The 14,610-nt window shown below is 42.7% G+C and overlaps 1 protein-coding gene across 1 annotated transcript in view; it reads left to right on the plus strand.

Annotated features, from left to right (window-relative positions):
- Positions 1-14,610, plus strand: part of FRAS1 (Fraser extracellular matrix complex subunit 1) — a 423,042-nt gene that overhangs the window by 384,826 nt on the left and 23,606 nt on the right. Inside the window, exons 62-67 of the mRNA XM_028505680.2 lie at positions 649-836; positions 1,948-2,223; positions 4,977-5,209; positions 7,628-7,788; positions 10,224-10,438; positions 13,135-13,285. Of these exons, the coding sequence (XP_028361481.1) occupies positions 649-836; positions 1,948-2,223; positions 4,977-5,209; positions 7,628-7,788; positions 10,224-10,438; positions 13,135-13,285 (1,224 nt within the window). The remainder of the gene's footprint in view (positions 1-648; positions 837-1,947; positions 2,224-4,976; positions 5,210-7,627; positions 7,789-10,223; positions 10,439-13,134; positions 13,286-14,610) is intronic.

Genomic DNA, 14,610 nt, shown 5'->3' on the forward strand with positions numbered 1-14,610 from the left:
CTTTCTCACTTTCTACATAAGGATCTGGGGGAGATATAGGTCTTACAAGTAATGAGCCCAAATGTCCATAGGAGATGAGGAAGGGAACTTTACTGCCAGGGAAATTTGCATCTTCAGAGAATCATTTTAGGAAAAGGAAGGGAGTTTCTAAGACTCTAACCTTCCCCCTGTAAGGCCAGCCACATCCTCAGCTTTGTGGAGATTGGCCTGGTAGGCAGCCCTTGAGCTATTATTTATTGCTTCTTGGGAGACAGCTTTGAAGGGTGTCTGCATGCAAGCACTCACAGCCACACAGGCACCCGTGCCTAAGTGCAAAGGGGAAGAAAAATTAAGCAAAAAAACCCTCATGCCAAGGTGGAGTATATTTTGGATCATAGATTTTTATTACTGCCAGCTAGTGTCAGGCAGGGACCATTAATCCTCATATGGTGTCGAATAGTAAACCTGCAATATTGAACCTCTACCAGCAGTGGAATTGTGTCTGTAAAACAGAGTCCCCCATTTGAGATGGGGCCAGTGTGATTAGCAGCCACTGCATTCATAGAAAACCTCTGAAAGGAAAGGGACTATTTAAATGTATGAAGGCTTGTGTCAGGTGTGTCACCTAATGTGGATCTCTGCTGTCCTTGTGTTCTGTCTTTGGCGAAGGTGTGGATCATATCTTTTTTAAAGTCGAGATCCTGTCCAATGAAGACCGGGAATGGCATGAATCTTTCTCCGTCGTCCTTGGCCCAGATGACCCAGTGGAAGCAGTTCTTGGTGAAGTGACCACAGCCACAGTGACGATTCTTGACCAGGAGGCAGCAGGGAGTCTCATACTGCCAGCACCACCCATTGTGAGTTGCTTGACCCCTGGTTTATGTCTTAGTGACCAGTAGATGAGAACTTGACATAAGTAGGACTTCTGGCACTCTATGCCTCTTTGTTCCTCTAACACAGTGGTTCTCCACTGGGAACCACTCCCCTGTGACGCCCCTACCCTCCACCACCAACTCCACAGAACATTTGGCAATCTCTGGTGACAGTTTTAGTTGTTAGGTACTATTAGAATGTAGTGGGTAGAAGCCAGAGGTGCTACTAAACATCCTACAATGCCCAGTTCAGCTCCAATGACAAAGAATTATTTGACACAAATATCAATAGTGCAGAGGATGAGAAATTCTTTCCAACTTAAGTGTAAGACCAAACCATGTCCATTACTTAGTCTGATAAAAACAGAAAGTACAATGCAGTGCAATTGAACTTCTCACTTCTTTGGGTAGGACCTAGAAGAGTTTAAAAAAAAAAGTAATACTACCCCATATCTATTATTCTACATACTGGCCACACACATAGAATTAAGTGTCTGCAGAAAGGCAGTACTGTGATTCCCAATTTGGGGATCTATGGAATGAATGCACTGACTTTACAATTAGGAAGAAACTGACCAGAGGTTGTCAAAGGGATTTCAACCCATAATAATGAAGCAGTCGGAATGAGTCTTCTAACCTCCCCCAACTAGTCTCATATTCTAGAAGGATCATTTCAAAATGCATCTCTCGTATGACTGTGGAAGAACTATACTACCATTATTTACTTTTATTTTGCCAAATGTGCTACTGCTTACCATTAACAATATAATACAACCTTAAACTAGTAACTGCCGTTCATGATATAGCTTTGGTTACAGTGTGCAGGAAAATAAAAGTATTTTTCACGTGAGCAATAGAGCTCTTATTTAAGAATAGTACTAATGAGATAATAAAGCTTTTAGCTAGGTAGTAAAAAGATGTTCTCCACTGCCTAAGGTCTGCAGTATGTTTTATGGATGCCTCAAAAAGCGTTGTAAACTTCTGTTTTATTTTCAAGAATCCCAGGGAGTTAAGTGATCTTGTGACTCTTGTGAAGCCTTAGTTCTCTGACCTTCCCGACACCAAACCCACACTGAAGCTTTGTTGTCCTTTGCAGGTTGTCACACTTGCAGACTATGACCATGTGGAAGAGGTTGCCAAGGAAGGAGTCAAGAAGTCCCCCTCCCCAGGCTACCCGCTGGTCTGTGTCACCCCCTGCGACCCTCATTTCCCTAGGTATGCTGTCATGAGGGAGCGCTGCAGCGAGGCTGGCATCAACCAGACGTCTGTACAGTTCAGCTGGGAAGTGGCGGCCCCCACTGACGGCAATGGGGCCCGGTCTCCCTTTGAGACCATCACTGACAACACACCATTCACCAGCGTCAACCACATGGTAGGTCTGGGGGTCTAGGCCTGGTTCTGTAGGGAGAGAACTGGTACTTCTGTTTGTCACTCCCACTCTGTCAGACCCCTTGAGGTCCATGTGTGCCATGTGGAATAAAATTAACAAATGAGCAGGTATACACAGTACAAACAGTCCTTTTATTCTTACATATAAGGAAGGTAATATAGTGTAGTAGAAAAAACTAAGCTAGTACTCGGGCAACCTGTTGACAAATCTTCTGCCTGTTTTTAACTTTGTGATGTTAAGAGGTGACTTAACCTCTCTGAGTCTCAGTTTCCTGATCTGCAAAATCAAAATCACCTCTCTTTTGCTTAGCCACTTGGAAAGGTCATTGACAAATCAAATATAAAAGTGATCTATGCTCTGGCTGATGTGGCTCAGTGGACTGAGTGCTGGCCTGTAAACCAAGAGGTTGCTGGTTCAATCCCCGGTCAGGGCACATGCCTGGGTTGCGAGCCAGGGCACCAGCTGGGGGTATGTGAGAGGAAACATCTATGCACATAGATGCACATAGATGTTTCTATCTCTCTCTTTCTCCCTTCCTTCCCTTCCCTCTAAAATAAGTAAATAAAATCTTTTTTAAAAAGTGACATATAAATAGCATAATAAGGCCAAGGTTCCGGGTAAGTACAATTGATGATTACTTTTTGTCCATGCATTCAGTAAGTAGTAAGCTGTAAACTTGTTCTACCACATTTATATATCCCAAAGTGGTCTGCACATTGATGACACATAGTAGGGGCCAGTTATTAAACAAAAGGATAAAATTCTACTGAGTAATCATTATTTTACAAAGTCCTGTGGGAAAACATGAAAGGAAGAGGTTCACAATGCCGTTGCTATCCTCAGAGAGTTTGGAGACCAGATCAATACCTCTGCCACAGCCAGAAAGCAGTGGACAGCGAAGGTTTTCCAAGGCTTGGGCAGCAGTGTGCTCCAGGGACTGCTGGTCACACCAGCAAGTTCATTCTCTTCAGAAGAAGCTGAAATCAGGGAGATACAGGCTCAGCCCAATATCTGGCACATAGTAAGCACTCTGATTTTTCATTGAAATTAGTACACTTGATAATTTTGGAAATTAGAGATTTGTTTCAGACTGCATTTATCTAAATTTTTCCTAGTTGGTTCTCACTTTAATAAGTACATCACTTCACTCTGGCTGGTATGGCTCACTTGGTTGGAGCATCATCCCATAACTGAAAGGTGGCAGGTTCGATTCCCAGTCTGGGCACAAAGTTAGGTTGCAGGTTTGATCCTCCACCCCCAATACCCAGTCCAGGCATATATGTACTGGAGTGGCCCCCAGACCAAGAGTATCCGGGAGGCTACTAGTTGCTGCTTCTGTCTTATATCAATGTGTCTTCCTCCCTTCCCCTCTCTCTCTAAAAAGCAATGAAAAAAAAAGGTACTCAGGTTAGGATTAAAAAAAGAAGCACATCACTTTGATAGGATGATAGTGGAGGAAGCTGTTAGACACAGATGGGAGGCTTTGGATAAAGCAGGGTCACTCACAGCCATTGCTTTGGTGCGGCCTATTCAGAAAGGATAGAAGGTTAAGTCTTTTGCAACATAGCCGAACTCAAATTTAAAATATCCTCTGTATTATTAAAAACTTTAAATAGCAAGCCTTAACAGCATATTGTTTAAGTGTCTAATTCTCCATTCAACAAAACCATGAAGTGAATTTGGTCTGACCTGAGCCAAATACACATTTTTAACAGGTACCACATTTATAACTTTACTTTATATTGCAGTTTTCCTTCTTGCAATGAAGCGATGACTGATACTTTTATCCCAGTGTCCTTCGCTCTATCTTTATTTCCTCAATTATTTATTTCACACCATTGTATTTTATGCATTTTTGTAAGATGCCTTAAATCCCTTCTGAACTAAGTTCATGTATAAATAAATAAATAAAGTCTTGGCAGCTTGTTAAAAATTTTAATAGAAGAATCTTCTTTAAATTTTCATAGACTTCAGTGAACGTTGTTTCCATGGGTAGAATTTATAAGTTTGTAGGTTTGCTTTGTGGGAGGTCTATGGTACACAGTACTACTAATTAATTATTCCTGTTATTTGCTTCTCTAACCTAAAGAGTATTGGAGACCTCCCATTGCTTCTGCATAGATTGAGTTAAGCACTTTCACAGCTTCTCTATGTCTGGGAGCATAAAAAAATCTGTAGAAAGACCTTCAAAGTCTAGTAGGTGTCAGAAGCCAAGTTCTCAGCTTCAAGCCTGCATGTTATTGTAACTCTTGCAATGTGTGTGGTCCTTAAGTGGGGGCTGGAGGAGGGAAAGCAGTAGGAAACAAAGACAAATAGGAACTCCTGGGAAAGAAGCATCTCTCCTGACACCATGCCCTCAACAAAATTGACTTGGAGGCCAATGACTCTTGCTAGAGGGGCTAAAAACCAGTTGAGTGGTCCTTATGGTGAACCTAACACATAATACAAAGAGAGCAGTACTGTCACTGGTAACCAGTCACCTCCGGGCTGTTGCTTCACATGTGTCTGTTTGCTCATTGTCTGACTTACTGACTTAGGCTTTAAGTCCATAGTGCCTGGTTCCTCTTAGGAAGTCAATACTTACATGGTGGATGGGTGGGGTGGATGGAAAATAGATTGTCTTCACAGATTATCTTGTACCAGGAATTGGTTGTGTCTTAACATCCAGAAGATGCATTTTAAGGAGTTGTTTGAGTAGTATACATATGTCTGAGATGTTTTATTCTTCCTGGTAGGTCCTGGATAGCATTTACTTCAGCCGCAGGTTCCATGTGCGTTGTGTGGCAAAGGCTGTAGACAAGGTGGGTCATGTGGGGACCCCCTTACGGAGCAACATTGTTACCATCGGAACAGACAGTGCTATCTGCCACACCCCAGTGGTGGCTGGGACAGCAAGAGGCTTCCAGGCTCAATCCTTCATCGCAACCTTGAAATATCTGGATGTCAAACACAAGGAGCATCCGAACAGGTCAGACTGGAGGTACCTTCCTCAGTGAAAGGGTGGAGTGAATCTCAGCTCTTCTGTGTGTGTCTTGTAGGCAGGGCAGGTCTGTGAGTGATGCTTCAGCAGAATAGGTAGCGTGACAATGCATGCTCCAGTAAAAGGCTAACTTCTTCAAAGCCCCCCTAAGACCTGGCCCCTTGCCCGTCCTAACCTCAATTCTCTCATCCTGTCATTTTTCCCTTCCAGTCCTCCCACCCTGACAGAGAATCACTGTGACCTCCCCTGGGCTTTCAACTCTTTCAGCTGGTATGCCTTTGCCATGCTGCTGCTCCTGACTCCAACTCTCCCTGCTCCTTGCACTTCATGTTCTTAAATCCAGTTGTCCTATTATATGTACCTATTATATGCACCTAGCTCATGGCATCACTTCTAAGAACTTTTTCATCACCTCCCCCAATTTGATTTGGAACCTCCTTCTTCCAGCTCTTCTGGCATCCATGTTCCTCTTTCAGAGCATTATGATCCTCACTCTGTCTCGGCCCCCATAACCGAAGGTGAGGGCAGGGACCAGGACTATTTAGTTCGTATCCCCTGTACCTAGAACAGTGCTTCTTGACATCTCAGAGGACAGATGTGCTTGTATATTTCCCCATGCCACCATTATTTTGTTGGAAGATGAATACTTTTACTTTTGCATAGCAAAAGAAAAAGAATTCCTATATGTTATATGCCTTCATTCATTAAACATCATAATATTTATATGTGTGCCTTTATGAGCAACTGAATTCAGAGAAAGGGGTTCATTTTCATGGAAAGAACAGATTTGAATAAATATGCAAATCTTTCTTACATTCTAACAGAATAAAACCTACTTTGTTTAAAAAGCAATAATGGAAATACCCAGAGCACTGTTGACCCCTTCATAGCAAAAGAGTCATCCTCTTCGTGTCCCAAAATTCTAATTGCTTTTATAAACGTGGGTCTTTGCTCCCAGAAATAAGCTGTAAAAACTCAAAATGCACCTAAATAAATATTCCAAAAATGTAAACTTAAACAATGAAAAAATGCAGACTATAAGTACAGTTCCATTGTGGTGCAGTCTCAACCGATATTTATTAAGCTCATATTTTATTCAGAATTATAAACTACGTCCTCTAGCGAAACAAAAGAAGTGCAGGACATGGTTCTGGTCCTCAGAGTGGGAGGCAAGGTAAAGAGTCTGAAAACATACACAAAATAGCAGCCAATATAAATAAGTTACAGGTTTTCTGATATAAAAGCACTTAGATGCTGAGGAATGCATTGCATGGGTCAAAAAGTCCATTTAGTTTTTTCCATAAAATAAAAGACACATTTTTCATTTTCACCAATAACTTTATTGATTTGAATATTTTGAGTATGTCAGCTATCTCCCACCGTTGGCTTCTAGTGGGGAGAGGCCAGGGGTGCTGCTCAACATCTCCCAGTGCATAAGGCAGCCCCACAGCAAAGAATTATTTGGCCAACATGTCAATGGTACCAAGAAACTGTGCAAACCACATTTGATACATTTAATCAGTCACAGCACCTTCTCCTTATGCCACACAAAACTTTTTTTTTTTTGCATTTCAGTTTCTTGAAATTATTTCTTGAAATAATAAAGCATAATACACTGAATGCTGCATGTTTTCTTCTATCTTCAATATTAAAATGGCTGCACAATAATTCACCAATTTTGATAATTTTTATGTTTAATGAAAGCTGCTTTGACAGCTGTCACAATACAATCAAACAAACTTGTTTCAAATGAAGTTAAAGACAACTAAGCACTACTGGAGCCATCCTACAGAAAAAAAAACAAACGAACTTTTTGGCCAACCCAGCAGATCAGGGGAGAACACATTTCAGATTGAGGCCATTGAAGAGGGGGAGGTTCTTTCATCTGGGGAAGGACAGTGTGAGCGGTGGGATATTACTATTTCTAAGTCATGTTCCTGGATGGGGATAATGACCTTAGCATTTAAGAGCTCAATGATGTCTTTCATTAAAAAAAATAGGAGTGTTGACCCTACCCGACCTCCACACCCTCATTGTGACGGAGAAGGGAGCAGCACCTGTATCCGTCACTTGGCTTTAGTTCATGAGGGAACAGAGCTTCCATTTAAAGCAAGAGAAAGCTTTCTAGTAACATGTGGTTGCAACGTTATCCTTCCTTGTATAGAACAACAAAAATCTATGATTCTTGATTGTCCTGAGTCTGAGGGATCTCTTGGGAGAAAAAGCAATACTACATGTACAACACACCCTCATGTTCAGAGAGAAATCTTGCAATGTGAAAAGCTTTAGAGAATAAAAAATTGGTAAATTCACTGGTCCAGACAAAGTGGGTTTTGAGAAAGAAATGTACCCTGTGAGTGGTTTATGGCCTGTACCTAAGCATTCATTTCTGCCTTTTTCCTCCAGAATCCACATCTCAGTGCAGATCCCACACCAGGATGGAATGCTGCCCCTCATCTCCACCATGCCCTTGCACAACTTGCATTTCCTCCTCTCTGAGTCCATCTACAGACACCAGCACGTCTGCTCCAATCTCGTCACCACCCGTGATCTCAGAGGCATTGCAGGTGAGGGATGAGTTTTGTGCCGGCGTCCCGTTCCCTCGCAGCCCAGCGGCCCTTCGGGATACGGCCAGGTGACCCCTGCTTTTCATGGGTTCCCACCCCCACGATCTGCATGGCTAGCAGATTTCCTTCTTAGCAAGCCACCCAACCTAAGCAGCTCAGACAATGACCTCAACAGGGAAGAACAAGGACTTTGGAACCAAACTGACTTTGGTTTAGACCCTTAGTCCATTACCTACACAACTGAAAGGAGATAGCTGCACTCCCCAGCCATTCTTTTCTCATCTATAACATGATGAAATAATTGATTCCAATGAAGGTGATAATTAAATGCATTAGCATTTTTATCTTTTTTAAATTATTTTAATTTTTTCAAGTACAATTTATATTTGATAATATTTTTATTAGCTTCAGGTGTATAGCATAGTGGTTAGACAATCATATACTTTACAGAGTGTTCCCCCCACATTTCCAGTACCCATCTGACACCACATGTGGTTATTACAGTGTTACTGACTATATTCCCTGTGCTGTACTTTATATTCCGTGACTATTCTGTAACGACCAATTTGTACCTTTCTATCCCTTCACCTTTCCACCCAGTCCCTCAACCCCTCCCACTCTGGCAACCACCAGTCTGTTCTCTGGATCTATGACTCTGTTCCTGTTTTGTTTTTTTCATTTATATTGTTCATTAGATTTCACATACAAGTGAAATCATTTGGTATTTGTCTTTCTTTGACTGACTTAAATGTGTTGGCATTTTTAAAATGTCGACCATGGTAAATCTGTGCTCTTTTTCTCCTCTACAGTGAGCATGTTTGGATCTGTGCCCAAAAGCCTCATTATCGCAGCATCTTCAGAAAGCTCAAGTGCCAATGTTGCAGTTATAGGATGGGTTCATCCAGGAGCGGGAGCAGAAATGGAGTCGAGGGCCAGGGTGTTTACTAGGGATCACCCTATGTGACAGGGAAGGGAAAGAGGCAGGGTTGGTGTAGGGAGAAGTCATACAACAATGCAACCTGATAAAGCCTTGAACAAGTCTCTACAGAGCTCTGGAGAGAGCTCACCCGTCAGACCTGTCTCACTGTCAGCCCCAAGAGACAGACCTCTCTACCCTACCTCTCTGGCTCTGTCGCTGGGTGCTGGCTGCCCCAGCTAGGGCGTGACCTCAGGCTGAGCCGCTCTGCAGCCCGTGCAGCCCTGGAGGAGCTGACAGCTGAGGTGGGGGCTTTCCTGCAGCACACGTGTCAAGATCCTTTGCTGTACAAACAATCCTGTCTGTTTCCATTTACCTTAGCAAGTGCTCCTTAAATGTTCCCTTCTTCCCTTCCAAACTGATGAATCTTTCAACAGTGTTTTTGAAGATAGAAAAGCATTCATATGCTCTTTCATATTCATTAAGCATCATTTTGGGTGGTGAAGGTCTTTATACGCTAGAAATTAGTTGAGTGTAAATTATTCCTGCCATGGCTACACATAAAAGTTTAATTGGTCCACATATGCCGCTGGTGAAGGAAACATACTATGTTTATAAGCTGAAAGTTTGCACCTCTTCCTACTTAAACACAATTAAATTCAACACATGGGGAAGGAGATCCTAATCCTTGTGGGGCAGAGGGTTGGGAGCTGCTGTCAAACATCCGAAGAAACACGTCAGCTCTGTCAGAATACTGTAGTTGTTTGTAGGGCTGTAAAGATCTCAACCCCGGTATTCTACAGTTGTGCCTGTGTTCAGTGCTCTGCTGCATAAAGGTCTTCCTTAATTTAAAATGGTTCAGTTACTTGGCAGCATTTGATCCTATATTTTTGCCTGTAGCAGGGAAGGTTTAGTCAAGCATCATTAACAAGCTATTTACTCATTAACACAAAATTAAGACTTTTTTCCCAAGAGTTCAGAAACTTTGGTGGGAGGGGGTGGTTGTAGTTAGATGTCTGGCTTTTCATGAAAGCTGTCTTATAAAACTTGATCTTATAAAAATAAAAACTCATCAGCAAATTATCTGCATAGTAAATCCATTTCTTCAAAGACTGATTATGAAGCATAGAACCAACCTGGACAGGTGTGACAGGCAGAGCAGTGTGCCTTTTTTTTTTTTCCCAACATAAGCGGGGCCACCAAGCTCTGGCTTCTTCCTTCATGGTGTCATTTGTTCCCCTTTTCTTCCCTGGTTCCTGCAGACAGACCTCTAGAGGAGTCTGCAAACCCAGTCACTTGAACATGTGGTAGCGGGCAGTTAACCAACCCCCCTGCCTTCTCCCTGTATCTGCCGGGAGCCCTGTGTTGCTCTATAAATAGAGCCTCAGATGGAGGGAAAGCTCTCTCAATGCCAAAAGGACGTCTTTCTTCTTCTCACCCAGTTTCTGGGCAACCATCAGCCATGGAGGGGCAAGTCTGCACACTGAGTTACCATTTCCTGTCCCTCCCTCCCCTGCAGAGGCTGGGTTCCTGGATGACAGGGTATATGACAGCGCGGCCATGGGGCCAGGCTACGACCGCCCCTTCCAGTTTGACCCCAGTGTAAGGGAGCCCAAGACCATCCAGCTCTACAAACACCTCAACCTGAAGAGCTGCGTCTGGACCTTTGATGCCTATTACGACATGACCGAGCTCATTGATGTCTGTGGGGGGTCTGTAACTGCCGACTTCCAGGTGGGTGCTCCAGGGGCTTGTCTGAAAGCTGCGTGCACCTAGCTGCCAGGTGAAACCGGTTTGTTCCTAAGTGCTTCAGTTAGCATTTTGCATCCAGTGGTTCCCAGAACTGGGCCAACCAGCCAAGGGAGCCTTCTTTATGTCTCTCAAGTGAGACTTTAGCAGCCTCATGGCTAGAGAGAGCCTCCTGGAGCCATCTAATCAACCAGTTGAAACATAATATGGAAAAGGTTCAAATTAGTATGGAAAAATTTGCTGCCTGATATAGTCATTTCTATAAAAACCTAATGTTTTCTTTTCTGACTATATATGTTTTTCCCTCTGGGTATATGTTGGAAAGCCAAAAAGGTTTATATTTTATGGTAGAGTTATTACTAAGTAGATGTGTTCTCTCCCCAACCTGGGGAAATCAGTCAAAATGACAGGTGGTACACTCTGTCCTAAGCCTTATGGGGAGATAATTATTTAAAACACCTTGATTCCATATCTATTCCAAACTAGCAACCCTTGCAATAAATAGACCCTTTTAGTAGTCATTAAACATTAGTAGCAAAATAAAATTTTATAGCAAGAAGCAATAGTACTAGGTGAGCAGTTATATCAAAGGGACTAGGCTAGTGGGTCCTCATGGGAAAAACAATTCTAAAGCAAAGCAGTTATTTCAAAGAACTAAAAATTACACGTTTGGTCTTCATTTCAAACCAGGTTTAACCACACTGGAAGAGGGAACTTGCCACAGGACTTAAAAGTGAACATTTTGGAAAAGTGTCTTTGAATCCAATTTGTTTCTTTGTACGCCTCTCTCATTTTGTATACACTGCTGCCCTCTACTGAATAGAACTTCAAGGCATTCTTAGGTTTTCCTTCCATCTCTGCAGGTCTAAACCCTACACTCTTGAACATACAAAACTGAGTAATTGATTCCCCCCCTGGGCCCTCAAAAGTTAGTATTGTCTGCGCTCCATGATTTATGTCCCATTCCTTAAACCAACATGGAAGGAATATATGCACAGAAATACTGTATCACTGTCTGTTTCTTTAAAAATGGTTGAAAGAGCTGATACATGTGGTAGAAAGAACGTAGCACTTAGAACCAAGCCCTCACTCCTATCTGTATCAGATTTTGACAGACTTGGATGAGACATGGCCTCTCTGAACCTCCTCTGAAACTGTCACTAATAATCTAACATGGGAAAGCAGCTAACACAGTAACTGGCACAAAATAGGTATACAGTAATATTCGTCAGGGATGCTTTTCTTTTTTAAAATCAGTAACTAATATGAAAGTTAAGGAGAATAAACAGAAATGGAGGTGGGGGAATTAATTTTGCCAGTCAACTCGAGAAGTTATGGAGGTTCTAGTGTCAGCAGTTGTGAGATCAGGGCAAGTGTACTTAGCAAAACCTGTATTTTAAAGGGACAGAACATGGTGTGAGACCCAGATGGAGTCTGGGAATTTTCTAAAGAAAACAGAATTAGGCATATTAAAGGAGATTTTTAGATGAATATGTAGAGGCTTTTGAAAAACTTGGAATCAAATTTTAAATCCCTGACAACACTGAATATGAAAAAATACACTTAAAAGTGAAATTTTTATGTCCTAAATATTAATAAAGCATTTGGCTCTTTCCCTTATTTACTCATGGAAACACTTTATGTTTGCATACTCAAAACAGTGTAAGTTTCATGGTGTATTGGGTCAGTGGAAAAATAAAATTGTTTTAAACTAAGCTTTTTGTTATAAAAGAAAGAAATATTTATGAAGGAAAATGTAAAACACATTTAAAGATGAATAAACCAGCTCCCCCACTCATACATACATGTACACAGTTAGCTTCCTCACGAAGCCTTCTGCTCATGTGTTGTCTTGTTATCCAGTTTTTGTCCATTGCACAGTAAAATAAAAAATATTGAACCAAATTAATAGCAGTAACAGGAACTCCCTTAGAAAAAAAAATGTTCTTTTGGAAGTACATTCTTCCTTTTCAAAGTTATTTCAACACAGCATTGTATGAGGTGGGAAATTATCCAACCACACACACTTTTGAGCTGTCTGTTGGCTAAGTTTCCTAGAAACAGTATCAAATCCCACCACCTGTGTTCCTGGCACAGGAGCTGTGGGTACTCACGGAAACATCCAAGCCAGCCTCTCATTCACCCCTAGGCCTTGGGTGTCTTCCCGGCCAGGGCTAACTCAGGCTCTCCTGCAGGTCACTGGGAAGGACCGTCAGTGCGGGTCAGCACTGAGAGTGGATCCCGGGTCTCTCTGGTCAGGCCTCTAGGGATAACTGAAATTGTAAAATCTCAGCCAAGGCTTCTGGCAATTGAACAGTGGAGACAAAGCTCCTCCTCACTCTTCAAAAGTGTATTTGCTCAAGTGTCACCTCCTCAGAAAAGCCTTCCCAGATCACCTTATCTAAGAAGCCTCTCAGCCATTTCCCATCTCTTTATTTACTTTACTTTTTTTTAAAATTGATGTATCTTCCTTACTAGACTGTGGGTTCTCTAAGGGCAGTGATTTTGTTTTTTCCATTGCTTAGATCCCGGCTCCTAGCCTGGTACCTGCCACAATCATGGGCACTTGATTAATAATTATTAATGAGCGAGCGGAGGTCGAACTGAGTTGCGATGATACTGTGCCTTTGCATCCCAGGGAAGAAGTAACCCTCCCTGTGTGCACACCGTTTGCTTGGCAGGTGAGAGACTCTGCCCAGTCGTTCCTGACCGTGCATGTGCCTCTCTACGTGTCCTACATCTACGTGACAGCCCCCAGGGGCTGGGCCTCCTTGGAGCACCACACAGAGATGGAGTTTTCCTTCTTCTATGACACGGTTCTGTGGAGAACAGGTATACCCATTGTCATCTTAACCGTTCCTACTCTATGCTGCAGCAAGATGAGAAGAAAAAATGAGTAGTGACTTTTAACAGTAGCTGCACACTTCACCCTGCTGCTGTGTGGGCAGTCAAAGGAGGACTTCCTGGAGTCTGGAAAGTGTACTGATCTGTGGTTCCTGAAGAAGAGTGAGGACCAGATAGGTTGATGCTGGAAAGCCTCCAGCAATGAGGAATTCAGCCCGTGTAGCCAGGCCCCAGAGTAGAGGGTGGTCCCAATCTTCCCATTAGGGGTTCAGGGGAGTGTGTGTTCTTGGGAGCACAGTCACAGTCATTTTCTCTGAGCTAAAAATGGTGCAATTCGTGTTTAAGGAGCAAAAAGGGTCTTCAAATTGGATTCATGGAAATGGAAAAATATATTGAAAGAAATAGCACACTTATTTATTCATTTGGCTCAGAGGTTGCTCTTTTGTTGCTTTGTTAAAATTGAAATGAAAGGACTGTAACCCTACTATTGCTTAAAGGATTTCCGTGCTGAATTTTTCAAATGACCTTTCCCTCAGGCTGACCTCTGGATTGGTGCCAACCCCTTGGCAGGGAGCTCACACACCTCTCATGTCTCCCCACCCACCCCATCCCTTGGCTGCTACATGAATGCCCCTGAACCGCACGGCCCTCTCCTCCACTCACGCCACTCACTCCAGTGGCTCTGAGGGGTTTTTGGTTTTGTTTTGCTTCTTTCCTATTTTCAGTGTCCTGTACTACACAATTACCCCCACTTCATTTCCCTTACTCCCCTGCTCTCGTTCTCCCTCTCCCCCCCGGAGGGGATTTACTGGGTCTGAGGCCGAGATGCAGTTTTCTTTCCACAGGTCTCATGTTTGGTCATGTATAGTATAGTCTCTGCTTCTGTTAAGTGAGTTGAGCTAAATCATTTATTTGCTTTATATTTGTCACAGGAGGCTAACTTCAGGAAGTTTTCATACTTTGGGCCAGATAAGTTCTTGAGCTTTCGTTTGTTTTTGTTCTTGTTTTGTAACTTTCCCTCCTCTTCCTTTGGTCACCCTTGAGATTTTGGTCGCACTGAATTCCCTGGTACTATGATTACAACTGCCCTCACTCAGGCTACAGTTTACTCACGTCGTGGCATCAGAGCCGGCCTTCTAAGCTAGCCATTAATTCTTCATTGGTGTGAGTACTGAAAGCAGCACCCAGACTTCCCTTATGGTTCTGTTAGGTGCTAGGAGGTATCCTGGTGAAGAAAAGAAAATGGGCAATGAAGCACATGTGTTCTAACCACATCCTGGAGTAGAGCTGACATAAGAAGTTTTAAAAACCAT

This window comes from Phyllostomus discolor, chromosome 1 (genome assembly GCF_004126475.2).
Source record: "Phyllostomus discolor isolate MPI-MPIP mPhyDis1 chromosome 1, mPhyDis1.pri.v3, whole genome shotgun sequence".
Lineage (NCBI taxonomy): Eukaryota > Metazoa > Chordata > Mammalia > Chiroptera > Phyllostomidae > Phyllostomus > Phyllostomus discolor.